The following is a 25,869-nucleotide window of genomic DNA, read 5'->3' as shown; positions in this document are numbered from 1 at the left end:
CCCCCCTGCCTACGCCACTGGTCAGACATACAGACAGTCAGAAAAGAAAAACTATTATATTAGATGTAGATACACCCCAACATATAAATGTGTATAAATATATATATATATATATATATATATATATAACCACCCATGCACACATTTATATATGTATATAAAAAGTAAAGATTCCTCTTTAGACCTAACAATCCATTGGGCAGATGAAGTAGAGTTGGTATGTTTCTTGACCTTGGCATATAAAGGGATAATGTCAATCCTAGCATTTAGTCAAGTTTGTTTTGTACTTACTTTGAAGATTTTCTTCTTCATCACTAATGAACACAAGTGTAGATGTTTTTTTTTTTTTTCAGATGAAAGATGAAAGATTTGAAGAAGAAGAAGTCAAATTTAGAAATTTAGAAAAAGCAGTCAAAATATTTTTTCGAAGTGTACTACTGTTCTTGGACCAAAGTCAGGTATAGACTAGTTACTGGTGCATACGCAGCTATTTAGTTGTTTTATTTTCTACTTTTCAGCTATTCATAATTTGTGAATTCGACACTACTCTTCCTTCCCATCTGTACTTAATGTTTGCACCACTGTACTTAATGTTTGCACCACTGTATCTAATGTTTGCACCATTATACACTTAGTATTCATTTGTTCATTCTTTTTTTCTATGAATTCCTCTCTTTTGAAAAAATTTAAGTATTAAAAAAACATGTCTATAACCCAGATTGCATTGGAAGTGTCTTCCCCCTTAGTGTTATGTATATATATATATATATATATATATATATATATATATATATATATATATATATATATATATATATATATATATATGTGTGTGTGTATGAAATTTCAGGAGAGATTACCCCTGCTTATTTTATAAAGATGTTTCAATAATTAATATGGTTAATTATTGTGATTAATTTTGTCTTTTTAAATTTCCAATGCAACGTTTAATATTTTACATTTTGGAATAAAATAGGGGTCGGCGTGGTCGAGTCGGTAAAGCTCTTGGTTGCTAAACCGAAAAGTCTCGAGTTCGAACCCTTGGGCAGATGAGGCTCGTTAGCCACTCGTCTAGGAGAGACAACTCCAAAATTAAACAACTGCTGCCTTGTAGTTTGTTCTTGGTTGGACAAAGGCTATGGAAGCAAATCCACAAAGAAAAGCAGGCTGAAATCGGAGTCAATGGCCTCAGTGGCGCATAACCAGTGGACACGTAACGCTTAATTGTGTTGGAGGCGTGGTCGAGTCGGAAAAAAGCTCATGGTTGATAAATTCGAACAAAGTCTCGAGTTCAAACCCACTGGCAGATAAATCTCGATCCCCTTCAACACTAATAATTAAGAACGAAGAAGAAGAAGAAGAAGAGGAATAAAATGAAATTAAAAACACAATTGGTTGATAGTAATCAATTAGATAAATCAGCTTAAAAATGAATAGAGATTATCTTTATGATTATCTGCTACAGGAAACGATAAAGTGCCAGGAATTGGTTGCCATGGACATCAAAGAATTTTTTGCTGGAAAAGATTCTCTAGAAGCCAAGAAACTCAGTGAAGTTGTCAATAAAGTGGTGCAGCTATACAGCCAAATGGTGGGTTTATAGTTGAATGGTGGATACACTAGGTTTATAGCTGAATGGTGGGTACCCTAGATTTATAGTTGAATGGTGGGTACCCTAGATTTATAGTTGAATGGTGGGTACCCTAGGTTTATAGTTGAATGGTGGGTACCCTAGGTTTATAGCTGAATGGTGGGTACCCTAGATTTATAGTTGAATGGTGGGTACCCTAGGTTTATAGCTGAATGGTGGGTACCCTAGGTTTATAGTTGAATGGTGGGTACCCTAGGTTTATAGCTGAATGGTGGGTACATTTGGTTTATAGCTGAATGGTGGGTACCCTAGGTTTATAGCTGAATGGTGGGTACCCTAGGTTTATAGTTGAATGGTGGGTACCCTAGGTTTATAGATGAATGGTGGGTACCCTAGGTTTAAAGCTGAATGGTGGGTACCCTAGGTTTATAGCTGAATGGTGGGTACCCTAGGTTTATAGCTGAATGGTGGGTACATTTGGTTTATAGCTGAATGGTGGGTACCCTAGGTTTATAGCTGAATGGTGGGTACCCTAGGTTTATAGTTGAATGGTGGGTACCCTAGGTTTATAGCTGAATGGTGGGTACCCTAGGTTTATAGCTGAATGGTGGGTACCCTAGGTTTATAGCTGAATGGTGGGTACATTTGGTTTATAGCTGAATGGTGGGTACCCTAGATTTATAGTTGAATGGTGGGTACCCTAGGTTTATAGCTGAATGGTGGGTACCCTAGATTTATAGCTGAATGGTGGGTACATTTGGTTTATAGCTGAATGGTGGGTACCCTAGGTTTATAGCTGAATGGTGGGTACCCTAGGTTTATAGTTGAATGGTGGGTACCCTAGGTTTATAGCTGAATGGTGGGTACATTAGGTTTATAGCTGAATGGTGGATACACTAGGTTTATAGTTGAATGGTGGGTACCCTAGGTTTATAGTTGAATGGTGGGTACCCTAGGTTTATAGATGAATGGTGGGTACCCTAGATTTATAGCTGAATGGTGGGTACCCTAGGTTTATAGTTGAATGGTGGGTACCCTAGGTTTATAGCTGAATGGTGGGTACCCTAGATTTATAGCTGAATGGTGGATACACTAGGTTTATAGATGAATGGTGGGTACCCTAGATTTATAGCTGAATGGTGGGTACCCTAGGTTTATAGTTGAATGGTGGGTACATTTGGTTTATAGTTGAATGGTGGGTACATTTGGTTTATAGTTGAATGGTGGGTACCCTAGGTTTATAGCTGAATGGTGGGTACATTTGGTTTATAGTTGAATGGTGGGTACCCTAGGTTTATAGCTGAATGGTGGATACACTAGGTTTATAGTTGAATGGTGGGTACCCTAGATGTATAGCTGAATGGTGGGTACACTAGTTTTATAGTTGAATGGTGGATACACTAGTTTTATAGCTGATTCAGACTTTGGGAACACCCCCCCCTTTCTGCCACTAAACTGTGTTCCACTCTCACCCCCCCTCCCACCCCCTTCTGCCACTAAACTTTGTGTTCTACTCTTGTGTACAGAAAGAGAAGATGAGGTTGAATGTGGAAGAACCGCTGCATGTCCTAGTTGGATTATTCAATGCACCGGGTCATGTGATAGAGAAACGCTTTGATAAACTACTGGACTACAATCATCAACTGGGCAAGGCAGAGAATGACAAGGTAGCTGCACCTTTCTCACTGATGACAACCTATGCTTTCAGTTCTTCTCTATTTTGACCATTCCTTGCCTGGCCTAATTCATGACAAGAAATCTTCATGGATAGCCAACCCATACCCCCAACCCCCTTTACACCTCAAATTTCTTTTTAAATTTTGTTTATCGCAGTTTACTCAAAACAAATGTGTAATTAATGCTGAGATTTAGTTTCAAATAATTTTTACTTTTGAAAATACAAGTGTAGTTTAAGATTTTCTGAATATTTTCATGTGTATTTTTTCTCCAACTAGGAACTTGTGCAGGCTAAACATGATTATGAAGCCATGAATTGCCAACTTTTAGACGAGCTGCCCAAATTTTACACTTTAGCATTTCAGCTCTTCAAATTTTGTCTGTCAGCCTTTGTTCTGGCCAGGAGGGACTTTATGGACCAGTGCCTGAAAGAAAGCTGTTCACTTCTTGAGGTAAGTCCACATCATACCATCTCGTTTCATTGATTGCATGCTTATTTCAGTCAATGACTATCTTTACTGTTTTCATAACTATAACTCAATAACAATGCACATTGACATAAAATGTAACTTTATTGGATGTTTAACTTTTGAAAAGTATTAATTTTCAGTATTTTCATTGTTACCATTTATTTGTGCACACATCTTTTTTCTATAGCACTATTGCACTGAAAGTACAACCCCCCCCCCCCCATACTGTTAAATAAGAAATTACAAAATTGTTATGGGGAGATCACTCCCACTTTCCTTTTTTATGTTTTAAACATATAATCTTTAAATGCTGTATGACTAAATAAGCATTAGCGCTAATAGTTAAAGCAAGGGTTAGTGTAAGACAATAATACTAATCCTACCTGATCACATCATCCCCTGACCAGATCTTCCCCTGACCACATCATCCCCTGACCACATCATCCCCTGACCAAATCATCCCCTGACCAATCTACCTGACCACATCATCCCCTGACCACATCATCCCCTGACCACATCATCCCCTGACCACATCATCCCCTGACCACATCATCCCCTGACCACATCATCCCCTGACCAATCTACCTGACCACATCATCCCCTGACCACATCATCCCCTGACCACATCATCCCCTGACCACATCATCCCCTGACCACATCATCCCTTGACAAATCTACCTGACCACATCATCCCCTGACCACATCATCCCCTGACCACATCATCCCCTGACCACATCATCCCCTGACCACATCATCCCCTGACCACATCATCCCCTGACCACATCATCCCCTGACCACATCACCCCTTTAGCAATCTACCTGACCACATCATCCCCTGACCATATCATCCCCTGACCACATCATCCCCTGACCACATCACCCCTTGACCAATCTACCTGACCACATCATTCCCTGACCAATCTACCTGACCACATCATCCCCTGACCACATCATCCCCTGACCACATCATCCCCTGACCACATCATCCCCTGACCACATCATCCCCTGACCACATCATCCCCTGACCACATCATCCCCTGACCAATCTACCTGACTACATCATCCCCTGACCACATCATCCCCTGACCAATCTACCTGACCACATCATCCCCTGACCAATCTACCTGACCACATCATCCCCTGACCACATCATCCCCTGACCAATCTACCTGACCACATCATCCCCTGACCACATCATCACCTGACCAATCTACCTGACCACATCATCCCCTGACCAATCTACCTGACCACATCATCCCCTGACCACATCATCCCCTGACCAATCTACCTGACCACATCATCCCCTGACCAATCTACCTGACTACATCATCCCCTGACCACATCATCCCCTGACCAATCTACCTGACCACATCATCCCCTGACCACATCATCCCCTGACCAATCTACCTGACCAAATCATCCCCTGACCACATCCCCTGACCACATCATCCCCTGACCACATCATCCCCTGACCAATCTACCTGATCACATCATCCCCTGACCACATCATCCCCTGACCAATCTACCTGACCACATCATCCCCTGACCACATCATCCCTTGACCAATCTACCTGACCACATCATCCCCTGACCACATCATCCCCTGACCACATCATCCCCTGACCGCATCATCCCCTGACCAATCTACCTGACCACATCATCCCCTGACCAATCTACCTGACCACATCATCCCCTGACCACATCATCCCCTGACCAAATCATCCCCAGACCACATCATCCCCTGACCGCATCATCCCCTGACCAATCTACCTGACCACATCATCCCCTGACCAATCTACCTGACCACATCATCCCCTGACCACATGATCCCCTGACCACATCATCCCCTGACCACATCATCCCCTGACCACATCATCCCCTGACCACATCATCCCCTGACCACATCATCCCCTGACCACATCATCCCCTGACCACATCATCCCTTGACCACATCATCCCCTGACCAATCTACCTGACCACATCATCCCCTGACCACATCATCCCCTGACCACATCATCCCCTGACCACATCATCCCCTGACCACATCATCCCCTGACCAAATCATCCCATGACCACATCATCCCTTGACCACATCATCCCCTGACCACATCATCCCCTGACCACATCATCCCCTGACCAATCTACCTGACCACATCATCCCCTGACCACATCATCCCCTGACCAATCTACCTGACCACATCATCCCCTGACCACATCATCCCCTGACCACATCATCCCCTGACCACATCATCCCCTGACCACATCATCCCCTGACCACATCATCCCCTGACCACATCATCCCCTGACCACATCATCCCCTGACCACATCATCCCCTGACCACATCATCCCCTGACCACATCATCCCCTGACCACATCATCCCTTGACCAATCTACCTGACCACATCATCCCCTGACCACATCATCCCCTGACCACATCATCCCCTGACCACATCATCCCTTGACCAATCTACCTGACCACATCATCCCCTGACCACATCATCCCCTGACCAATCTACCTGACCACATCATCCCCTGACCACATCATCCCCTGACCACATCATCCCCTGACCACATCATCCCCTGACCACATCATCCCCTGACCAATCTACCTGACCACATCATCCCCTGACCACATCATCCCCTGACCACATCATCCCCTGACCACATCATCCCTTGACCAATCTACCTGACCACATCATCCCCTGACCACATCACCCCTTGAGCAATCTACCTGACCACATCATCCCCTGACCATATCATCCCCTGACCATATCATCCCCTGACCACATCATCCCCTGACCACATCACCCCTTGACCAATCTACCTGACCACATCATCCCCTGACCAATCTACCTGACCACATCATCCCCTGACCACATCATCCCCTGACCACATCATCCCCTGACCACATCACCCCTTGACCAATCTACCTGACCACATCATCCCCTGACCAATCTACCTGACCACATCATCCCCTGACCACATCATCCCCTGACCAATCTACCTGACCACATCATCCCCTGACCACATCATCCCCTGACCAATCTACCTGACCACATCATCCCCTGACCACATCATCCCCTGACCAATCTACCTGACCACATCATCCCCTGACCAATCTACCTGACCACATCATCCCCTGACCACATCATCCCCTGACCAATCTACCTGACCACATCATCCCCTGACCAATCTACCTGACCACATCATCCCCTGACCAATCTACCTGACCAATCTACCTGACCACATCATCCCCTGACCACATCATCACCTGACCAATCTACCTGACCACATCATCCCCTGACCAATCTACCTGACCACATCATCCCCTGACCACATCATCCCCTGACCAATCTACCTGACCACATCATCCCCTGACCAATCTACCTGACCACATCATCACCTGACCAATCTACCTGACCACATCATCACCTGACCAATCTACCTGACCACATCATCACCTGACCAATCTACCTGACCACATCATCCCCTGACCAATCTACCTGACTACATCATCCCCTGACCACATCATCCCCTGACCAATCTACCTGACCACATCATCCCCTGACCACATCATCCCCTGACCAATCTACCTGACCACATCATCCCCTGACCAATCTACCTGACCACATCATCCCCTGAACACATCATCCCCTGACCACATCATCCCCTGACCAATCTACCTGACCACATCATCCCCTGACCACATCATCCCCTGACCACATCATCCCCTGACCACATCATCCCCTGACCACATCATCCCCTGACCACATCATCCCCTGACCACATCATCCCCTGACCACATCATCCCCTGACCACATCATCCCCTGACCAATCTACCTGACCACATCATCCCCTGACCACATCATCCCCTGACCAATCTACCTGACCACATCATCCCCTGACCACATCATCCCCTGACCACATCATCCCCTGACCACATCATCCCCTGACCACATCATCCCCTGACCACATCATCCCCTGACCAATCTACCTGACCACATCATCCCCTGACCACATCATCCCCTGACCACATCATCCCCTGACCACATCATCCCCTGACCACATCATCCCCTGACCACATCATCCCCTGACCAATCTACCTGACCACATCATCCCCTGACCACATCATCCCCTGACCAATCTACCTGACCACATCATCCCCTGACCACATCATCCCCTGACCACATCATCCCCTGACCACATCATCCCCTGACCACATCATCCCCTGACCACATCATCCCCTGACCACATCATCCCCTGACCAATCTACCTGACTACATCATCCCCTGACCACATCATCCCCTGACCAATCTACCTGACCACATCATCCCCTGACCACATCATCCCCTGACCAATCTACCTGACCACATCATCCCCTGACCAATCTACCTGACCACATCATCCCCTGAACACATCATCCCCTGACCACATCATCCCCTGACCAATCTACCTGACCACATCATCCCCTGACCACATCATCCCCTGACCACATCATCCCCTGACCACATCATCCCCTGACCAATCTACCTGACCACATCATCCCCTGACCACATCATCCCCTGACCACATCATCCCCTGACCACATCATCCCCTGACCACATCATCCCCTGACCAATCTACCTGACCACATCATCCCCTGACCACATCATCCCCTGACCAATCTACCTGACCACATCATCCCCTGACCACATCATCCCCTGACCACATCATCCCCTGACCACATCATCCCCTGACCACATCATCCCCTGACCACATCATCCCCTGACCAATCTACCTGACCACATCATCCCCTGACCACATCATCCCCTGACCACATCATCCCCTGACCACATCATCCCCTGACCACATCATCCCCTGACCAATCTACCTGACCACATCATCCCCTGACCACATCATCCCCTGACCAATCTACCTGACCACATCATCCCCTGACCACATCATCCCCTGACCACATCATCCCCTGACCACATCATCCCCTGACCACATCATCCCCTGACCACATCATCCCCTGACCACATCATCCCCTGACCAATTCATCCCCTGACCACATCATCCCCTGACCACATCATCCCCTGACCACATCATCCCCTGACCACATCATCCCCTGACCACATCATCCCCTGACCACATCATCCCCTGACCACATCATCCCCTGACCACATCATCCCCTGACCACATCATCCCTTGACCAATCTACCTGACCACATCATCCCCTGACCACATCATCCCCTGACCACATCATCCCTTGACCACATCATCCCCTGACCACATCATCCCCTGACCACATCATCCCCTGACCAATCTACCTGACCACATCATCCCCTGACCACATCATCCCCTGACCACATCATCCCCTGACCACATCATCCCCTGACCACATCATCCCCTGACCACATCATCCCCTGACCACATCATCCCCTGACCAATCTACCTGACCACATCATCCCCTGACCACATCATCCCCTGACCACATCATCCCCTGACCACATCATCCCCTGACGACATCATCCCTTGACAAATCTACCTGACCACATCATCCCCTGACCACATCACCCCTTGACCAATCTACCTGACCACATCATCCCCTGACCAATCTACCTGACCACATCATCCCCTGACCACATCATCCCCTGACCACATCATCCCCTGACCACATCACCCCTTGACCAATCTACCTGACCACATCATCCCCTGACCAATCTACCTGACCACATCATCCCCTGACCACATCATCCCCTGACCAATCTACCTGACCACATCATCCCCTGACCACATCATCCCCTGACCAATCTACCTGACCACATCATCCCGTGACCAATCTACCTGACCACATCATCCCCTGACCACATCATCCCCTGACCAATCTACCTGACCACATCATCCCCTGACCAATCTACCTGACCACATCATCCCCTGACCAATCTACCTGACCACATCATCCCCTGACCAATCTACCTGACCAATCTACCTGACCACATCATCCCCTGACCACATCATCACCTGACCAATCTACCTGACCACATCATCCCCTGACCAATCTACCTGACCACATCATCCCCTGACCACATCATCCCCTGACCAATCTACCTGACCACATCATCCCCTGACCACATCATCACCTGACCAATCTACCTGACCACATCATCACCTGACCAATCTACCTGACCACATCATCCCCTGACCAATCTACCTGACTACATCATCCCCTGACCACATCATCCCCTGACCAATCTACCTGACCACATCATCCCCTGACCACATCATCCCCTGACCAATCTACCTGACCACATCATCCCCTGACCAATCTACCTGACCACATCATCCCCTGACCACATCATCCCCTGACCACATCATCCCCTGACCAATCTACCTGACCACATCATCCCCTGACCACATCATCCCCTGACCAATATAGCTGACCACATCATCCCCTGACCAATCTACCTGACCAATCTACCTGACCACATCATCCCCTGACCACATCATCACCTGACCAATCTACCTGACCACATCATCCCCTGACCAATCTACCTGACCACATCATCCCCTGACCAATCTACCTGACCACATCATCCCCTGACCACATCATCCCCTGACCACATCATCCCCTGACCACATCATCCCCTGACCACATCATCCCCTGACCACATCGTCCCCTGACCACATCATCCCCTGACCACATCATCCCCTGACCACATCATCCCCTGACCACATCGTCCCCTGACCACATCATCCCCTGACCAATCTACCTGACCACATCATCCCCTGACCAATCTACCTGACCACATCATCCCCTGACCACATCATCCCCTGACCACATCATCCCCTGACCACATCATCCCCTGACCACATCATCCCCTGACCACATCGTCCCCTGACCACATCATCCCCTGACCAATCTACCTGACCACATCATCCCCTGACCACATCATCCCCTGACCACATCATCCCCTGACCACATCATCCCCTGACCACATCATCCCCTGACCAATCTACCTGACCACATCATCCCCTGACCACATCATCCCCTGACCACATCATCCCCTGACCAATCTACCTGACCACATCGTCCCCTGACCACATCATCCCCTGACCACATCATCCCCTGACCAATCTACCTGACCAATCTACCTGACCACATCATCCCCTGACCAATCTACCTGACCACATCATCCCCTGACCACATCATCCCCTGACCAATCTACCTGACCAAATCATCCCCTGACCACATCATCCCCTGACCACATCATCCCCTGACCAATCTACCTGATCACATCATCCCCTGACCACATCATCCCCTGACCACATCATCCCCTGACCACATCATCCCCTGACCGCATCATCCCCTGACCAATCTACCTGACCACATCATCCCCTGACCAATCTACCTGACCACATCATCCCCTGACCACATGATCCCCTGACCACATCATCCCCTGACCACATCATCCCCTGACCACATCATCCCCTGACCACATCATCCCCTGACCACATCATCCCCTGACCACATCATCCCCTGACCACATCATCCCTTGACCACATCATCCCCTGACCAATCTACCTGACCACATCATCCCCTGACCACATCATCCCCTGACCACATCATCCCCTGACCACATCATCCCCTGACCACATCATCCCCTGACCAAATCATCCCATGACCACATCATCCCTTGACCACATCATCCCCTGACCACATCATCCCCTGACCACATCATCCCCTGACCAATCTACCTGACCACATCATCCCCTGACCACATCATCCCCTGACCAATCTACCTGACCACATCATCCCCTGACCACATCATCCCCTGACCACATCATCCCCTGACCACATCATCCCCTGACCACATCATCCCCTGACCACATCATCCCCTGACCACATCATCCCCTGACCACATCATCCCCTGACCACATCATCCCCTGACCACATCATCCCCTGACCACATCATCCCCTGACCACATCATCCCTTGACCAATCTACCTGACCACATCATCCCCTGACCACATCATCCCCTGACCACATCATCCCCTGACCACATCATCCCTTGACCAATCTACCTGACCACATCATCCCCTGACCACATCATCCCCTGACCAATCTACCTGACCACATCATCCCCTGACCACATCATCCCCTGACCACATCATCCCCTGACCACATCATCCCCTGACCACATCATCCCCTGACCAATCTACCTGACCACATCATCCCCTGACCACATCATCCCCTGACCACATCATCCCCTGACCACATCATCCCTTGACCAATCTACCTGACCACATCATCCCCTGACCACATCACCCCTTGAGCAATCTACCTGACCACATCATCCCCTGACCATATCATCCCCTGACCATATCATCCCCTGACCACATCATCCCCTGACCACATCACCCCTTGACCAATCTACCTGACCACATCATCCCCTGACCAATCTACCTGACCACATCATCCCCTGACCACATCATCCCCTGACCACATCATCCCCTGACCACATCACCCCTTGACCAATCTACCTGACCACATCATCCCCTGACCAATCTACCTGACCACATCATCCCCTGACCACATCATCCCCTGACCAATCTACCTGACCACATCATCCCCTGACCACATCATCCCCTGACCAATCTACCTGACCACATCATCCCCTGACCACATCATCCCCTGACCAATCTACCTGACCACATCATCCCCTGACCAATCTACCTGACCACATCATCCCCTGACCACATCATCCCCTGACCAATCTACCTGACCACATCATCCCCTGACCAATCTACCTGACCACATCATCCCCTGACCAATCTACCTGACCAATCTACCTGACCACATCATCCCCTGACCACATCATCACCTGACCAATCTACCTGACCACATCATCCCCTGACCAATCTACCTGACCACATCATCCCCTGACCACATCATCCCCTGACCAATCTACCTGACCACATCATCCCCTGACCAATCTACCTGACCACATCATCACCTGACCAATCTACCTGACCACATCATCACCTGACCAATCTACCTGACCACATCATCACCTGACCAATCTACCTGACCACATCATCCCCTGACCAATCTACCTGACTACATCATCCCCTGACCACATCATCCCCTGACCAATCTACCTGACCACATCATCCCCTGACCACATCATCCCCTGACCAATCTACCTGACCACATCATCCCCTGACCAATCTACCTGACCACATCATCCCCTGAACACATCATCCCCTGACCACATCATCCCCTGACCAATCTACCTGACCACATCATCCCCTGACCACATCATCCCCTGACCACATCATCCCCTGACCACATCATCCCCTGACCACATCATCCCCTGACCACATCATCCCCTGACCACATCATCCCCTGACCACATCATCCCCTGACCACATCATCCCCTGACCAATCTACCTGACCACATCATCCCCTGACCACATCATCCCCTGACCAATCTACCTGACCACATCATCCCCTGACCACATCATCCCCTGACCACATCATCCCCTGACCACATCATCCCCTGACCACATCATCCCCTGACCACATCATCCCCTGACCAATCTACCTGACCACATCATCCCCTGACCACATCATCCCCTGACCACATCATCCCCTGACCACATCATCCCCTGACCACATCATCCCCTGACCACATCATCCCCTGACCAATCTACCTGACCACATCATCCCCTGACCACATCATCCCCTGACCAATCTACCTGACCACATCATCCCCTGACCACATCATCCCCTGACCACATCATCCCCTGTCCACATCATCCCCTGACCACATCATCCCCTGACCACATCATCCCCTGACCACATCATCCCCTGACCAATCTACCTGACTACATCATCCCCTGACCACATCATCCCCTGACCAATCTACCTGACCACATCATCCCCTGACCACATCATCCCCTGACCAATCTACCTGACCACATCATCCCCTGACCAATCTACCTGACCACATCATCCCCTGAACACATCATCCCCTGACCACATCATCCCCTGACCAATCTACCTGACCACATCATCCCCTGACCACATCATCCCCTGACCACATCATCCCCTGACCACATCATCCCCTGACCAATCTACCTGACCACATCATCCCCTGACCACATCATCCCCTGACCACATCATCCCCTGACCACATCATCCCCTGACCACATCATCCCCTGACCAATCTACCTGACCACATCATCCCCTGACCACATCATCCCCTGACCAATCTACCTGACCACATCATCCCCTGACCACATCATCCCCTGACCACATCATCCCCTGACCACATCATCCCCTGACCACATCATCCCCTGACCACATCATCCCCTGACCAATCTACCTGACCACATCATCCCCTGACCACATCATCCCCTGACCACATCATCCCCTGACCACATCATCCCCTGACCACATCATCCCCTGACCAATCTACCTGACCACATCATCCCCTGACCACATCATCCCCTGACCAATCTACCTGACCACATCATCCCCTGACCACATCATCCCCTGACCACATCATCCCCTGACCACATCATCCCCTGACCACATCATCCCCTGACCACATCATCCCCTGACCACATCATCCCCTGACCAATTCATCCCCTGACCACATCATCCCCTGACCACATCATCCCCTGACCACATCATCCCCTGACCACATCATCCCCTGACCACATCATCCCCTGACCACATCATCCCCTGACCACATCATCCCCTGACCACATCATCCCTTGACCAATCTACCTGACCACATCATCCCCTGACCACATCATCCCCTGACCACATCATCCCTTGACCACATCATCCCCTGACCACATCATCCCCTGACCACATCATCCCCTGACCAATCTACCTGACCACATCATCCCCTGACCACATCATCCCCTGACCACATCATCCCCTGACCACATCATCCCCTGACCACATCATCCCCTGACCACATCATCCCCTGACCACATCATCCCCTGACCAATCTACCTGACCACATCATCCCCTGACCACATCATCCCCTGACCACATCATCCCCTGACCACATCATCCCCTGACGACATCATCCCTTGACAAATCTACCTGACCACATCATCCCCTGACCACATCACCCCTTGACCAATCTACCTGACCACATCATCCCCTGACCAATCTACCTGACCACATCATCCCCTGACCACATCATCCCCTGACCACATCATCCCCTGACCACATCACCCCTTGACCAATCTACCTGACCACATCATCCCCTGACCAATCTACCTGACCACATCATCCCCTGACCACATCATCCCCTGACCAATCTACCTGACCACATCATCCCCTGACCAATCTACCTGACCACATCATCCCGTGACCAATCTACCTGACCACATCATCCCCTGACCACATCATCCCCTGACCAATCTACCTGACCACATCATCCCCTGACCAATCTACCTGACCACATCATCCCCTGACCAATCTACCTGACCACATCATCCCCTGACCAATCTACCTGACCAATCTACCTGACCACATCATCCCCTGACCACATCATCACCTGACCAATCTACCTGACCACATCATCCCCTGACCAATCTACCTGACCACATCATCCCCTGACCACATCATCCCCTGACCAATCTACCTGACCACATCATCCCCTGACCACATCATCACCTGACCAATCTACCTGACCACATCATCACCTGACCAATCTACCTGACCACATCATCCCCTGACCAATCTACCTGACTACATCATCCCCTGACCACATCATCCCCTGACCAATCTACCTGACCACATCATCCCCTGACCACATCATCCCCTGACCAATCTACCTGACCACATCATCCCCTGACCAATCTACCTGACCACATCATCCCCTGACCACATCATCCCCTGACCACATCATCCCCTGACCAATCTACCTGACCACATCATCCCCTGACCACATCATCCCCTGACCACATCATCCCCTGACCAATATAGCTGACCACATCATCCCCTGACCAATCTACCTGACCAATCTACCTGACCACATCATCCCCTGACCACATCATCACCTGACCAATCTACCTGACCACATCATCCCCTGACCAATCTACCTGACCACATCATCCCCTGACCAATCTACCTGACCACATCATCCCCTGACCACATCATCCCCTGACCACATCATCCCCTGACCACATCATCCCCTGACCACATCATCCCCTGACCACATCGTCCCCTGACCACATCATCCCCTGACCACATCATCCCCTGACCACATCATCCCCTGACCACATCGTCCCCTGACCACATCATCCCCTGACCAATCTACCTGACCACATCATCCCCTGACCAATCTACCTGACCACATCATCCCCTGACCACATCATCCCCTGACCACATCATCCCCTGACCACATCATCCCCTGACCACATCATCCCCTGACCACATCGTCCCCTGACCACATCATCCCCTGACCAATCTACCTGACCACATCATCCCCTGACCACATCATCCCCTGACCACATCATCCCCTGACCACATCATCCCCTGACCACATCATCCCCTGACCAATCTACCTGACCACATCATCCCCTGACCACATCATCCCCTGACCACATCATCCCCTGACCAATCTACCTGACCACATCGTCCCCTGACCACATCATCCCCTGACCACATCATCCCCTGACCAATCTACCTGACCAATCTACCTGACCACATCATCCCCTGACCAATCTACCTGACCACATCATCCCCTGACCACATCATCCCCTGACCAATCTACCTGACCAAATCATCCCCTGACCACATCATCCCCTGACCACATCATCCCCTGACCAATCTACCTGATCACATCATCCCCTGACCACATCATCCCCTGACCACATCATCCCCTGACCACATCATCCCCTGACCGCATCATCCCCTGACCAATCTACCTGACCACATCATCCCCTGACCAATCTACCTGACCACATCATCCCCTGACCACATCATCCCCTGACCACATCATCCCCTGACCAAATCATCCCCTGACCACATCATCCCCTGACCGCATCATCCCCTGACCAATCTACCTGACCACATCATCCCCTGACCAATCTACCTGACCACATCATCCCCTGACCAATCTACCTGACCACATCATCCCCTGACCAATCTACCTGACCACATCATCCCCTGACCAATCTACCTGACCACATCATCCCCTGACCACATCATCCCCTGACCGCATCATCCCCTGACCAATCTACCTGACCACATCATCCCCTGACCAATCTACCTGACCACATCATCCCCTGACCACATCATCCCCTGACCACATCATCCCCTGACCAAATCATCCCCTGACCACATCATCCCCTGACCGCATCATCCCCTGACCAATCTACCTGACCACATCATCCCCTGACCAATCTACCTGACCACATCATCCCCTGACCAATCTACCTGACCACATCATCCCCTGACCAATCTACCTGACCACATCATCCCCTGACCAATCTACCTGACCACATCATCCCCTGACCAATCTACCTGACCACATCATCCCCTGACCAATCTACCTGACCACATCATCCCCTGACCAATCTACCTGACCACATCATCCCCTGACCACATCATCCCCTGACCACATCATCCCCTGACCAATCTACCTGACCGCATCATCCCCTGACCAATCTACCTGACCACATCATCCCCTGACCAATCTACCTGACCAAATCATCCCCTGACCAATCTACCTGACCACATCATCCCCTGACCAATCTACCTGACCACATCATCCCCTGACCACATCATCCCCTGACCACATCATCCCCTGACCAATCTACCTGACCACATCATCCCCTGACCACATCATCCCCTGACCACATCATCCCCTGACCACATCATCCCCTGACCAATCTACCTGACCACATCATCCCCTGACCACATCATCCCCTGACCAATCTACCTGACCACATCATCCCCTGACCACATCATCCCCTGACCACATCATCCCCTGACCAATCTACCTGACCACATCATCCCCTGACCTCATCATCCCCTGACCACATCATCCCCTGACCACATCATCCCCTGACCACATCATCCCCTGACCACATCATCCCCTGACCACATCATCCCCTGACCACATCATCCCTTGACCACATCATCCCTTGACCACATCATCCCCTGACCACATCATCCCCTGACCAATCTACCTGACCACATCATCCCCTGACCACATCATCCCCTGACCACATCATCCCTTGACCAATCTACCTGACCACATCATCCCCTGACCATATCATCCCCTGACCACATCATCCCCTGACCACATCACCCCTTGACCAATCTACCTGACCACATCATCCCCTGACCAATCTACCTGACCACATCATCCCCTGACCACATCATCCCCTGACCACATCATCCCCTGACCACATCATCCCCTGACCACATCATCCCCTGACCAATCTACCTGACCACATCATCCCCTGACCAAATCATCCCCTGACCACATCATCCCCTGACCACATCACCCCTTGACCAATCTACCTGACCACATCATCCCCTGACCAATCTACCTGACCACATCATCCCCTGACCACATCATCCCCTGACCAATCTACCTGACCACATCATCCCCTGACCAATCTACCTGACCACATCATCCCCTGACCAATCTACCTGACCACATCATCCCCTGACCACATCATCCCCTGACCAATCTACCTGACCACATCATCCCCTGACCAATCTACCTGACCACATCATCCCCTGACCAATCTACCTGACCACATCATCCCCTGACCAATCTACCTGACCAATCTACCTGACCACATCATCCCCTGACCACATCATCCCCTGACCACATCATCCCCTGACCACATCATCCCCTGACCAATCTACCTGACCACATCATCCCCTGACCACATCATCCCCTGACCACATCATCCCCTGACCAATCTACCTGACCACATCATCCCCTGACCACATCATCCCCTGACCACATCGTCCCCTGACCACATCATCCCCTGACCAATCTACCTGACCACATCATCCCCTGACCACATCATCCCCTGACCACATCATCACCTGACCAATCTACCTGACCACATCATCCCCTGACCAATCTACCTGACCACATCATCCCCTGACCACATCATCCCCTGACCAATCTACCTGACCACATCATCCCCTGACCAATCTACCTGACCACATCATCCCCTGACCACATCATCCCCTGACCAATCTACCTGACCACATCATCCCCTGACCAATCTACCTGACCAATCTACCTGACCACATCATCCCCTGACCAATCTACCTGACCACATCATCCCCTGACCACATCATCCCCTGACCAATCTACCTGACCACATCATCCCCTGACCAATCTACCTGACCAATCTACCTGACCACATCATCCCCTGACCACATCATCACCTGACCAAATCATCCCCTGACCACATCATCCCCTGACCACATCATCCCCTGACCAATCTACCTGACCACATCATCCCCTGACCACATCATCCCCTGACCACATCATCCCCTGACCACATCATCCCCTGACCAATCTACCTGACCACATCATCCCCTGACCACATCATCCCCTGACCACATCATCCCCTGACCACATCATCCCCTGACCACATCATCCCCTGACCACATCATCCCCTGACCACATCATCCCCTGACCAATCTACCTGACCACATCATCCCCTGACCACATCATCCCCTGACCACATCATCCCCTGACCAATCTACCTGACCACATCATCCCCTGACCAATCTACCTGACCACATCATCCCCTGACCAATCTACCTGACCACATCATCCCCTGACCACATCATCCCCTGACCACATCATCCCCTGACCACATCATCCCCTGACCAATCTACCTGACCACATCATCCCCTGACCACATCATCCCCTGACCAATCTACCTGACCACATCATCCCCTGACCAATCTACCTGACCACATCATCCCCTGACCAATCTACCTGACCACATCATCCCCTGACCAATCTACCTGACCACATCATCCCCTGACCACATCATCCCCTGACCACATCATCCCCTGACCACATCATCCCCTGACCAATCTACCTGACCACATCATCCCCTGACCACATCATCCCCTGACCACATCATCCCCTGACCAATCTACCTGACCACATCATCCCCTGACCACATCATCCCCTGACCACATCATCCCCTGACCAATCTACCTGACCACATCATCCCCTGACCAAATCATCCCCTGACCACATCATCCCCTGACCACATCATCCCCTGACCACATCATCCCCTGACCAATCTACCTGACCAATCTACCTGACCACATCATCCCCTGACCAATCTACCTGACCAATCTACCTGACCACATCATCCCCTGACCAATCTACCTGACCAATCTACCTGATCACATCATCCCCTGACCGCATCATCCCCTGACCAATCTACCTGATCACATCATCCCCTGACCGCATCATCCCCTGACCAATCTACCTGACCACATCATCTTGTGATGAATCTCTTGGCCAGCTCCCATCTATGAAGAAGACCAACATAATGGAAGTATTCAGCATCAGGCACACAGCAGTCTTTGACCAAATGTCTTTGTTGACATTTATCCCTCGAGGCTTCAATCCAAGGGTGGATACAATCAAAGCAGATAAAGCTAAGCTCAAGGGAAGACTGGAGGCACACAGCACTGTTATACAGGTAATATGGCAGCGCTGTACACAAAATATGTCACCAATGTTCTATCTATAGTACTACTAGGGACATGTCAACATCTAGGCCCTGTTGACATGTCACTAACACCTGTCACTGACACCTGTACTTACTGACATGACACCAACACCTGTACTTACTGACATGACATGTCACCAACACCTGAACTTACTGACATGTCACCAACACCTGTACTTACTGACATGTCACCAACACCTGTACTTACTGACATGTCACCAACACCTGTACTTACTGACATGACACATGTCACCAACACCTGTACTTACTGACATGTCACCAACACCTGTACTTACTGACATGACACATGTCACCAACACCTGTACTTACTGACATGACACATGTCACCAACACCTGTACTTACTGACATGTCACCAACACCTGTACTTACTGACATGTCACCAACACCTGTACTTACTGACATGTCACCAACACCTGTACTTACTGACATGACACATGTCACCAACACCTGTACTTACTGACATGTCACCAACACCCGTACTTACTGACATGTCACCAACACCTGTACTTACTGACATGACACATGTCACCAACACCTGTACTTACTGACATGTCACCAACACCTGTACTTACTGACATGTCACCAACACCTGAACTTACTGACATGACATGTCACCAACACCTGAACTTACTGACATGTCACCAACACCTGTACTTACTGACATGTGACCAACACCTTACTTACTGACATGTCACCAACACCTGTACTTACTGACATGTCACCAACACCTGTACTTACTGACATGACACCAACACCTGTACTTACTGACATGTCACATGTCACCAACACCTGTACTTACTGACATGTCACCAACACCTGTACTTACTGACATGTCACCAACACCTGTACTTACTGACATGACACATGTCACCAACACCTGTACTTACTGACATGTCACCAACACCTGTACTTACTGACATGACACATGTCACCAACACCTGTACTTACTGACATGACACATGTCACCAACACCTGTACTTACTGACATGTCACCAACACCTGTACTTACTGACATGTCACCAACACCTGTACTTACTGACATGTCACCAACACCTGTACTTACTGACATGACACATGTCACCAACACCTGTACTTACTGACATGTCACCAACACCCGTACTTACTGACATGTCACCAACACCTGTACTTACTGACATGACACATGTCACCAACACCTGTACTTACTGACATGTCACCAACACCTGTACTTACTGACATGTCACCAACACCTGAACTTACTGACATGACATGTCACCAACACCTGAACTTACTGACATGTCACCAACACCTGTACTTACTGACATGTGACCAACACCTTACTTACTGACATGTCACCAACACCTGTACCTACTGACATGTCACCAACACCTGTACTTACTGACATGACACCAACACCTGTACTTACTGACATGTCACATGTCACCAACACCTGTACTTACTGACATGTCACCAACACCTGTACTTACTGACATGTCACATGTCACCAACACCTGTACTTACTGACATGTCACATGTCACCAACACCTGTACTTACTTACATGTCACATGTCACCAACACCTGTACTTACTGACATGACAGACCACGTCAAGTCCTGGATGCCAGGCTGAGAGCCAGATGAATTATTTACTCCACACCTACCCCGGGAGACTGTATCAAGCCAGCTGTACCTACAATGGGATGGATTTGATGGACATTGCCTTGACACAGGGAACCGTTGTGGGCGTTGTTAAAGACCTTGATCCCATGGGCAACAAGGAACGTTGGTTTGTGGATGATGGAGGTACACCTCAAGCTTTTCTTCATTCAATCTAGTCTTAGTTTTAAATACCATATTTTTTTTTCATAAAATAAAATACTAAATCATGGGAATAGTGACTGTAGACCATACTACCAGTAGACCATACTGCCAGTAGACCATGCTTCCAGTAGACCATACTGCCAGTAGACCATACTTCCAGTAGACCATGCTGCCAGTAGACCATGCTGCCAGTAGACCATACTTCCAGTAGACCATACTGCCAGTAGACCATGCTGCCAGTAGACCATGCTGCCAGTAGACCATGCTGCCAGTAGACCATACTGCCAGTATTATATTGTGTGTACACTTTCTGCTCTTGACCTAGTGAACAAAGGCTTTGTACCAAGTCATATTTTGAGCCCCTACAGCCCAGACCCATCAGGTCAAGATGACCTCCAGACTATGTTGGACCTAGAGCCCAGTGTTGTGCTGACAGGCAATGATGGTCGCGCCACATTCCATGCTGGACGAGATGAGGCTTTTCAAGACTTTAAGGTGATCCCTCAAATCATGGAAACATTCTCATTACATGCATGTAATTTCCCCAGTACTACTATACCCTGTGTAACTGATGAATGTAATTTCCCCAGTACTACTATACCCTGTGTAACTGATGACTAATTTCCCCAGTACTACTATACCCTGTGTAGCTGATGCATGTAATTTCCCCAGTATTACTATACCCTGTGTAACTGATGAATGTAATTTCCCCAGAACTACTATACCCTGTGTAACTGATGAATGTAATTTCCCCAGTACTACTATACCCTGTGTAGCTGATGCATGTAATTTCCCCAGTATTACTATACCCTGTGTAACTGATGAATGTAATTTCCCCAGTACTACTATACCCTGTGTAACTGATGAATGTAATTTCCCCAGTACTACTATACCCTGTGTAGCTGATGCATGTAATTTCCCCAGTATTACTATACCCTGTGTAACTGATGAATGTAATTTCCCCAGTATTACTATACCCTGTGTAACTGATGAATGTAATTTCCCCAGTACTCTATACCCTGTGTAACTGATGAATGTAATTTCCCCAGTACTACTATACCCTGTGTAACTGATGAATGTAATTTCCCCAGTACTACTATACCCTGTGTAACTGATGAATGTAATTTCCCCAGTACTACTATACCCTGTGTAGCTGATGAATGTAATCTCCCCAGTACTACTATACCCTGTGTAACTGATGAATGTAATTTCCCCAGAACTACTATACCCTGTGTAACTGATGAATGTAATTTCCCCAGTACTACTATACCCTGTGTAGCTGATGCATGTAATTTCCCCAGTATTACTATACCCTGTGTAACTGATGAATGTAATTTCCCCAGTACTACTATACCCTGTGTAACTGATGAATGTAATTTCCCCAGTACTACTATACCCTGTGTAGCTGATGCATGTAATTTCCCCAGTATTACTATACCCTGTGTAACTGATGAATGTAATTTCCCCAGTATTACTATACCCTGTGTAACTGATGAATGTAATTTCCCCAGTACTCTATACCCTGTGTAACTAATGAATGTAATCTCCCCAGTACTACTATACCCTGTGTAGCTGATGAATGTAATTTCCCCAGTATTGCTATACCCTGTGTAGCTGATGAATGTAATTTCACCATTACTACTATACCCTGTGTAACTGATGAATGTAATTTCACCAGTACTACTATACCCTGTGTAACTGATGAATGTAATTTCCCCAGTACTACTATACCCTGTGTAACTAATGAATGTAATCTCCCCAGTACTACTATACCCTGTGTAACTAATGAATGTAATTTCACCAGTACTACTATACCCTGTGTAACTGATGAATGTAATTTCCCCAGTACTACTATACCCTGTGTAACTGATGAATGTAATTTCACCAGTACTACTATACCCTGTGTAACTAATGAATGTAATTTCACCAGTACTACTATACCCTGTGTAACTGATGAATGTAATTTCACCAGTACTACTATACCCTGTGTAACTAATGAATGTAATTTCCCCAGTACTACTATACCCTGTATAACTGATGAATGTAATTTCTCCAGTACTACTGTGCTCTATACGACTTCACATCACGTCATCCCAATGAAGCTTCACTCAAGGCAGGACACCCAGTCTCTGTGCTGGCCTTTAAAGATCTTGATGGCAACCCTGAATGGTGGCTTGTTGATTCTGCTGGTTGCCGTGGTTACGCACCAGCCAATTACCTTGCTCCAATGCCTGATATGGAATAATATTGAACACTTTCACAATTGATTATCTGCTTGATTTTTTAATTGTCTTGTTTAAACAGGTGATGAATGTAATAAGGCCTCATGATGTAAGCAATGAAACCAATTACAGTCTCTAGATTTGTACACTCTCAATGTATGCTCTACTTACATTGTTCTCAAACTTTAGGATTAAAGTCAAAATAATTTTAAGAGATGAGTTAGTTTAATCACCAAGTCTTGCCAAATCACTTACATTCATTTAGATAAATAATGTCAAAAAAAAAATAATCTTTAGAACAATTTACACCTAATTATACAACATTTTTACTATGAACATTGCAATCTAATAATGTTTGAGTCAATTATTTTCCGTATGGATATGTATGTTATTACTTTCTGTATTTAAAATGAACATTGTATTGAATAAAATACCAGCTACAAAACCTCTGACCAGTCAATCTGTGCTGGGTACTCATCTTCTGATTCTGTTCTGAGCAAAACTTGAGTTGTTGGAGAAAAATATAGCATCAAATATTAGGAGCATTAATTGGACCTGAGTGACGTATTTTATCAAATATTAGGAGCATTAATTGGACCTGAGTGACGTATTTTATCAAATATTAGGAGCATTAATTGGACCTGAGTGACGTATTTTAGTTATTTGTTTCATACAGTTGAGCCAGGTACTGGACTCTTGGTACAGGTAGGGTGGAAGATAAGCCATGTGCGAAACAATAGACAGAAGCGACCGATACACAGTAATCAAACCCAAACACGGTAATCAAACCGATACACGGTAATCAAACCCAAACACGGTAATCAAACCGATACACGGTAATCAAACCCATATACGGTAATCAAACCGATACACGGTAATCAAACCGATACACGGTATTAAAACCGATACACGGTAATCAAACCGATACACGGTAGTCAAACCGATACACGGTAATCAAACCGATATCCAAACCAGTTACTGAGTTAGTCGAAGTAGACACATTCTAGGCCAGTGGTGTCCGGAAAGAAAGAAAAAGTTGTTGGCTTCTTAAGTGTATGAGGGGGGGGGGAGACCCCTAGTCTTATAGTTATATTATTTGATTACAAATTTTATCATAGTAGAGCAAGCTAAAACACTTTGTGCGAAACGTGTATGTTTTTATATGAATGAATTACTTATTTAATCCTCATCACTCCCTGTGGAGTATAGGGCAGCAACAAATCTCCGCCATTCCACTCTGTCTTGGGCGAGCCACTTCAATTCATGCCAGGTCTTGCCAGTAGCCTGCACTTCTTCTTCCATCTCTCTTCTCCATGTTCCCAGTGGTCTTTCTCTCTT

The 25,869-nt window shown here is 48.2% G+C and overlaps 1 protein-coding gene across 7 annotated transcripts in view; it reads left to right on the top strand.

Annotated features, from left to right (window-relative positions):
- Positions 1-24,987, top strand: part of LOC131941293 (dynamin-binding protein) — a 73,388-nt gene extending 48,401 nt beyond the window's left edge. For all 7 annotated transcript variants that reach the window (XM_059300478.1, XM_059300476.1, XM_059300477.1 and 4 more), the window contains 8 exons: positions 354-458; positions 1,466-1,591; positions 3,118-3,258; positions 3,547-3,720; positions 20,279-20,458; positions 22,090-22,291; positions 22,635-22,804; positions 24,366-24,987. In XM_059300478.1, the coding sequence (XP_059156461.1) occupies positions 354-458; positions 1,466-1,591; positions 3,118-3,258; positions 3,547-3,720; positions 20,279-20,458; positions 22,090-22,291; positions 22,635-22,804; positions 24,366-24,554 (1,287 nt within the window). In that variant the 3' untranslated portion in view covers positions 24,555-24,987. The remainder of the gene's footprint in view (positions 1-353; positions 459-1,465; positions 1,592-3,117; positions 3,259-3,546; positions 3,721-20,278; positions 20,459-22,089; positions 22,292-22,634; positions 22,805-24,365) is intronic.
- Positions 24,988-25,869: the final 882 nt, after the last annotated feature.

Source organism: Physella acuta, unplaced genomic scaffold (genome assembly GCF_028476545.2).
Source record: "Physella acuta isolate Inbredline_101_S28 unplaced genomic scaffold, ASM2847654v3 ptg000355l, whole genome shotgun sequence".
Classification (NCBI taxonomy): domain Eukaryota; kingdom Metazoa; phylum Mollusca; class Gastropoda; family Physidae; genus Physella; species Physella acuta.
Note: the sequence above shows the minus strand (reverse complement) of the source record. Positions and strands in the feature narration are given on the sequence as shown.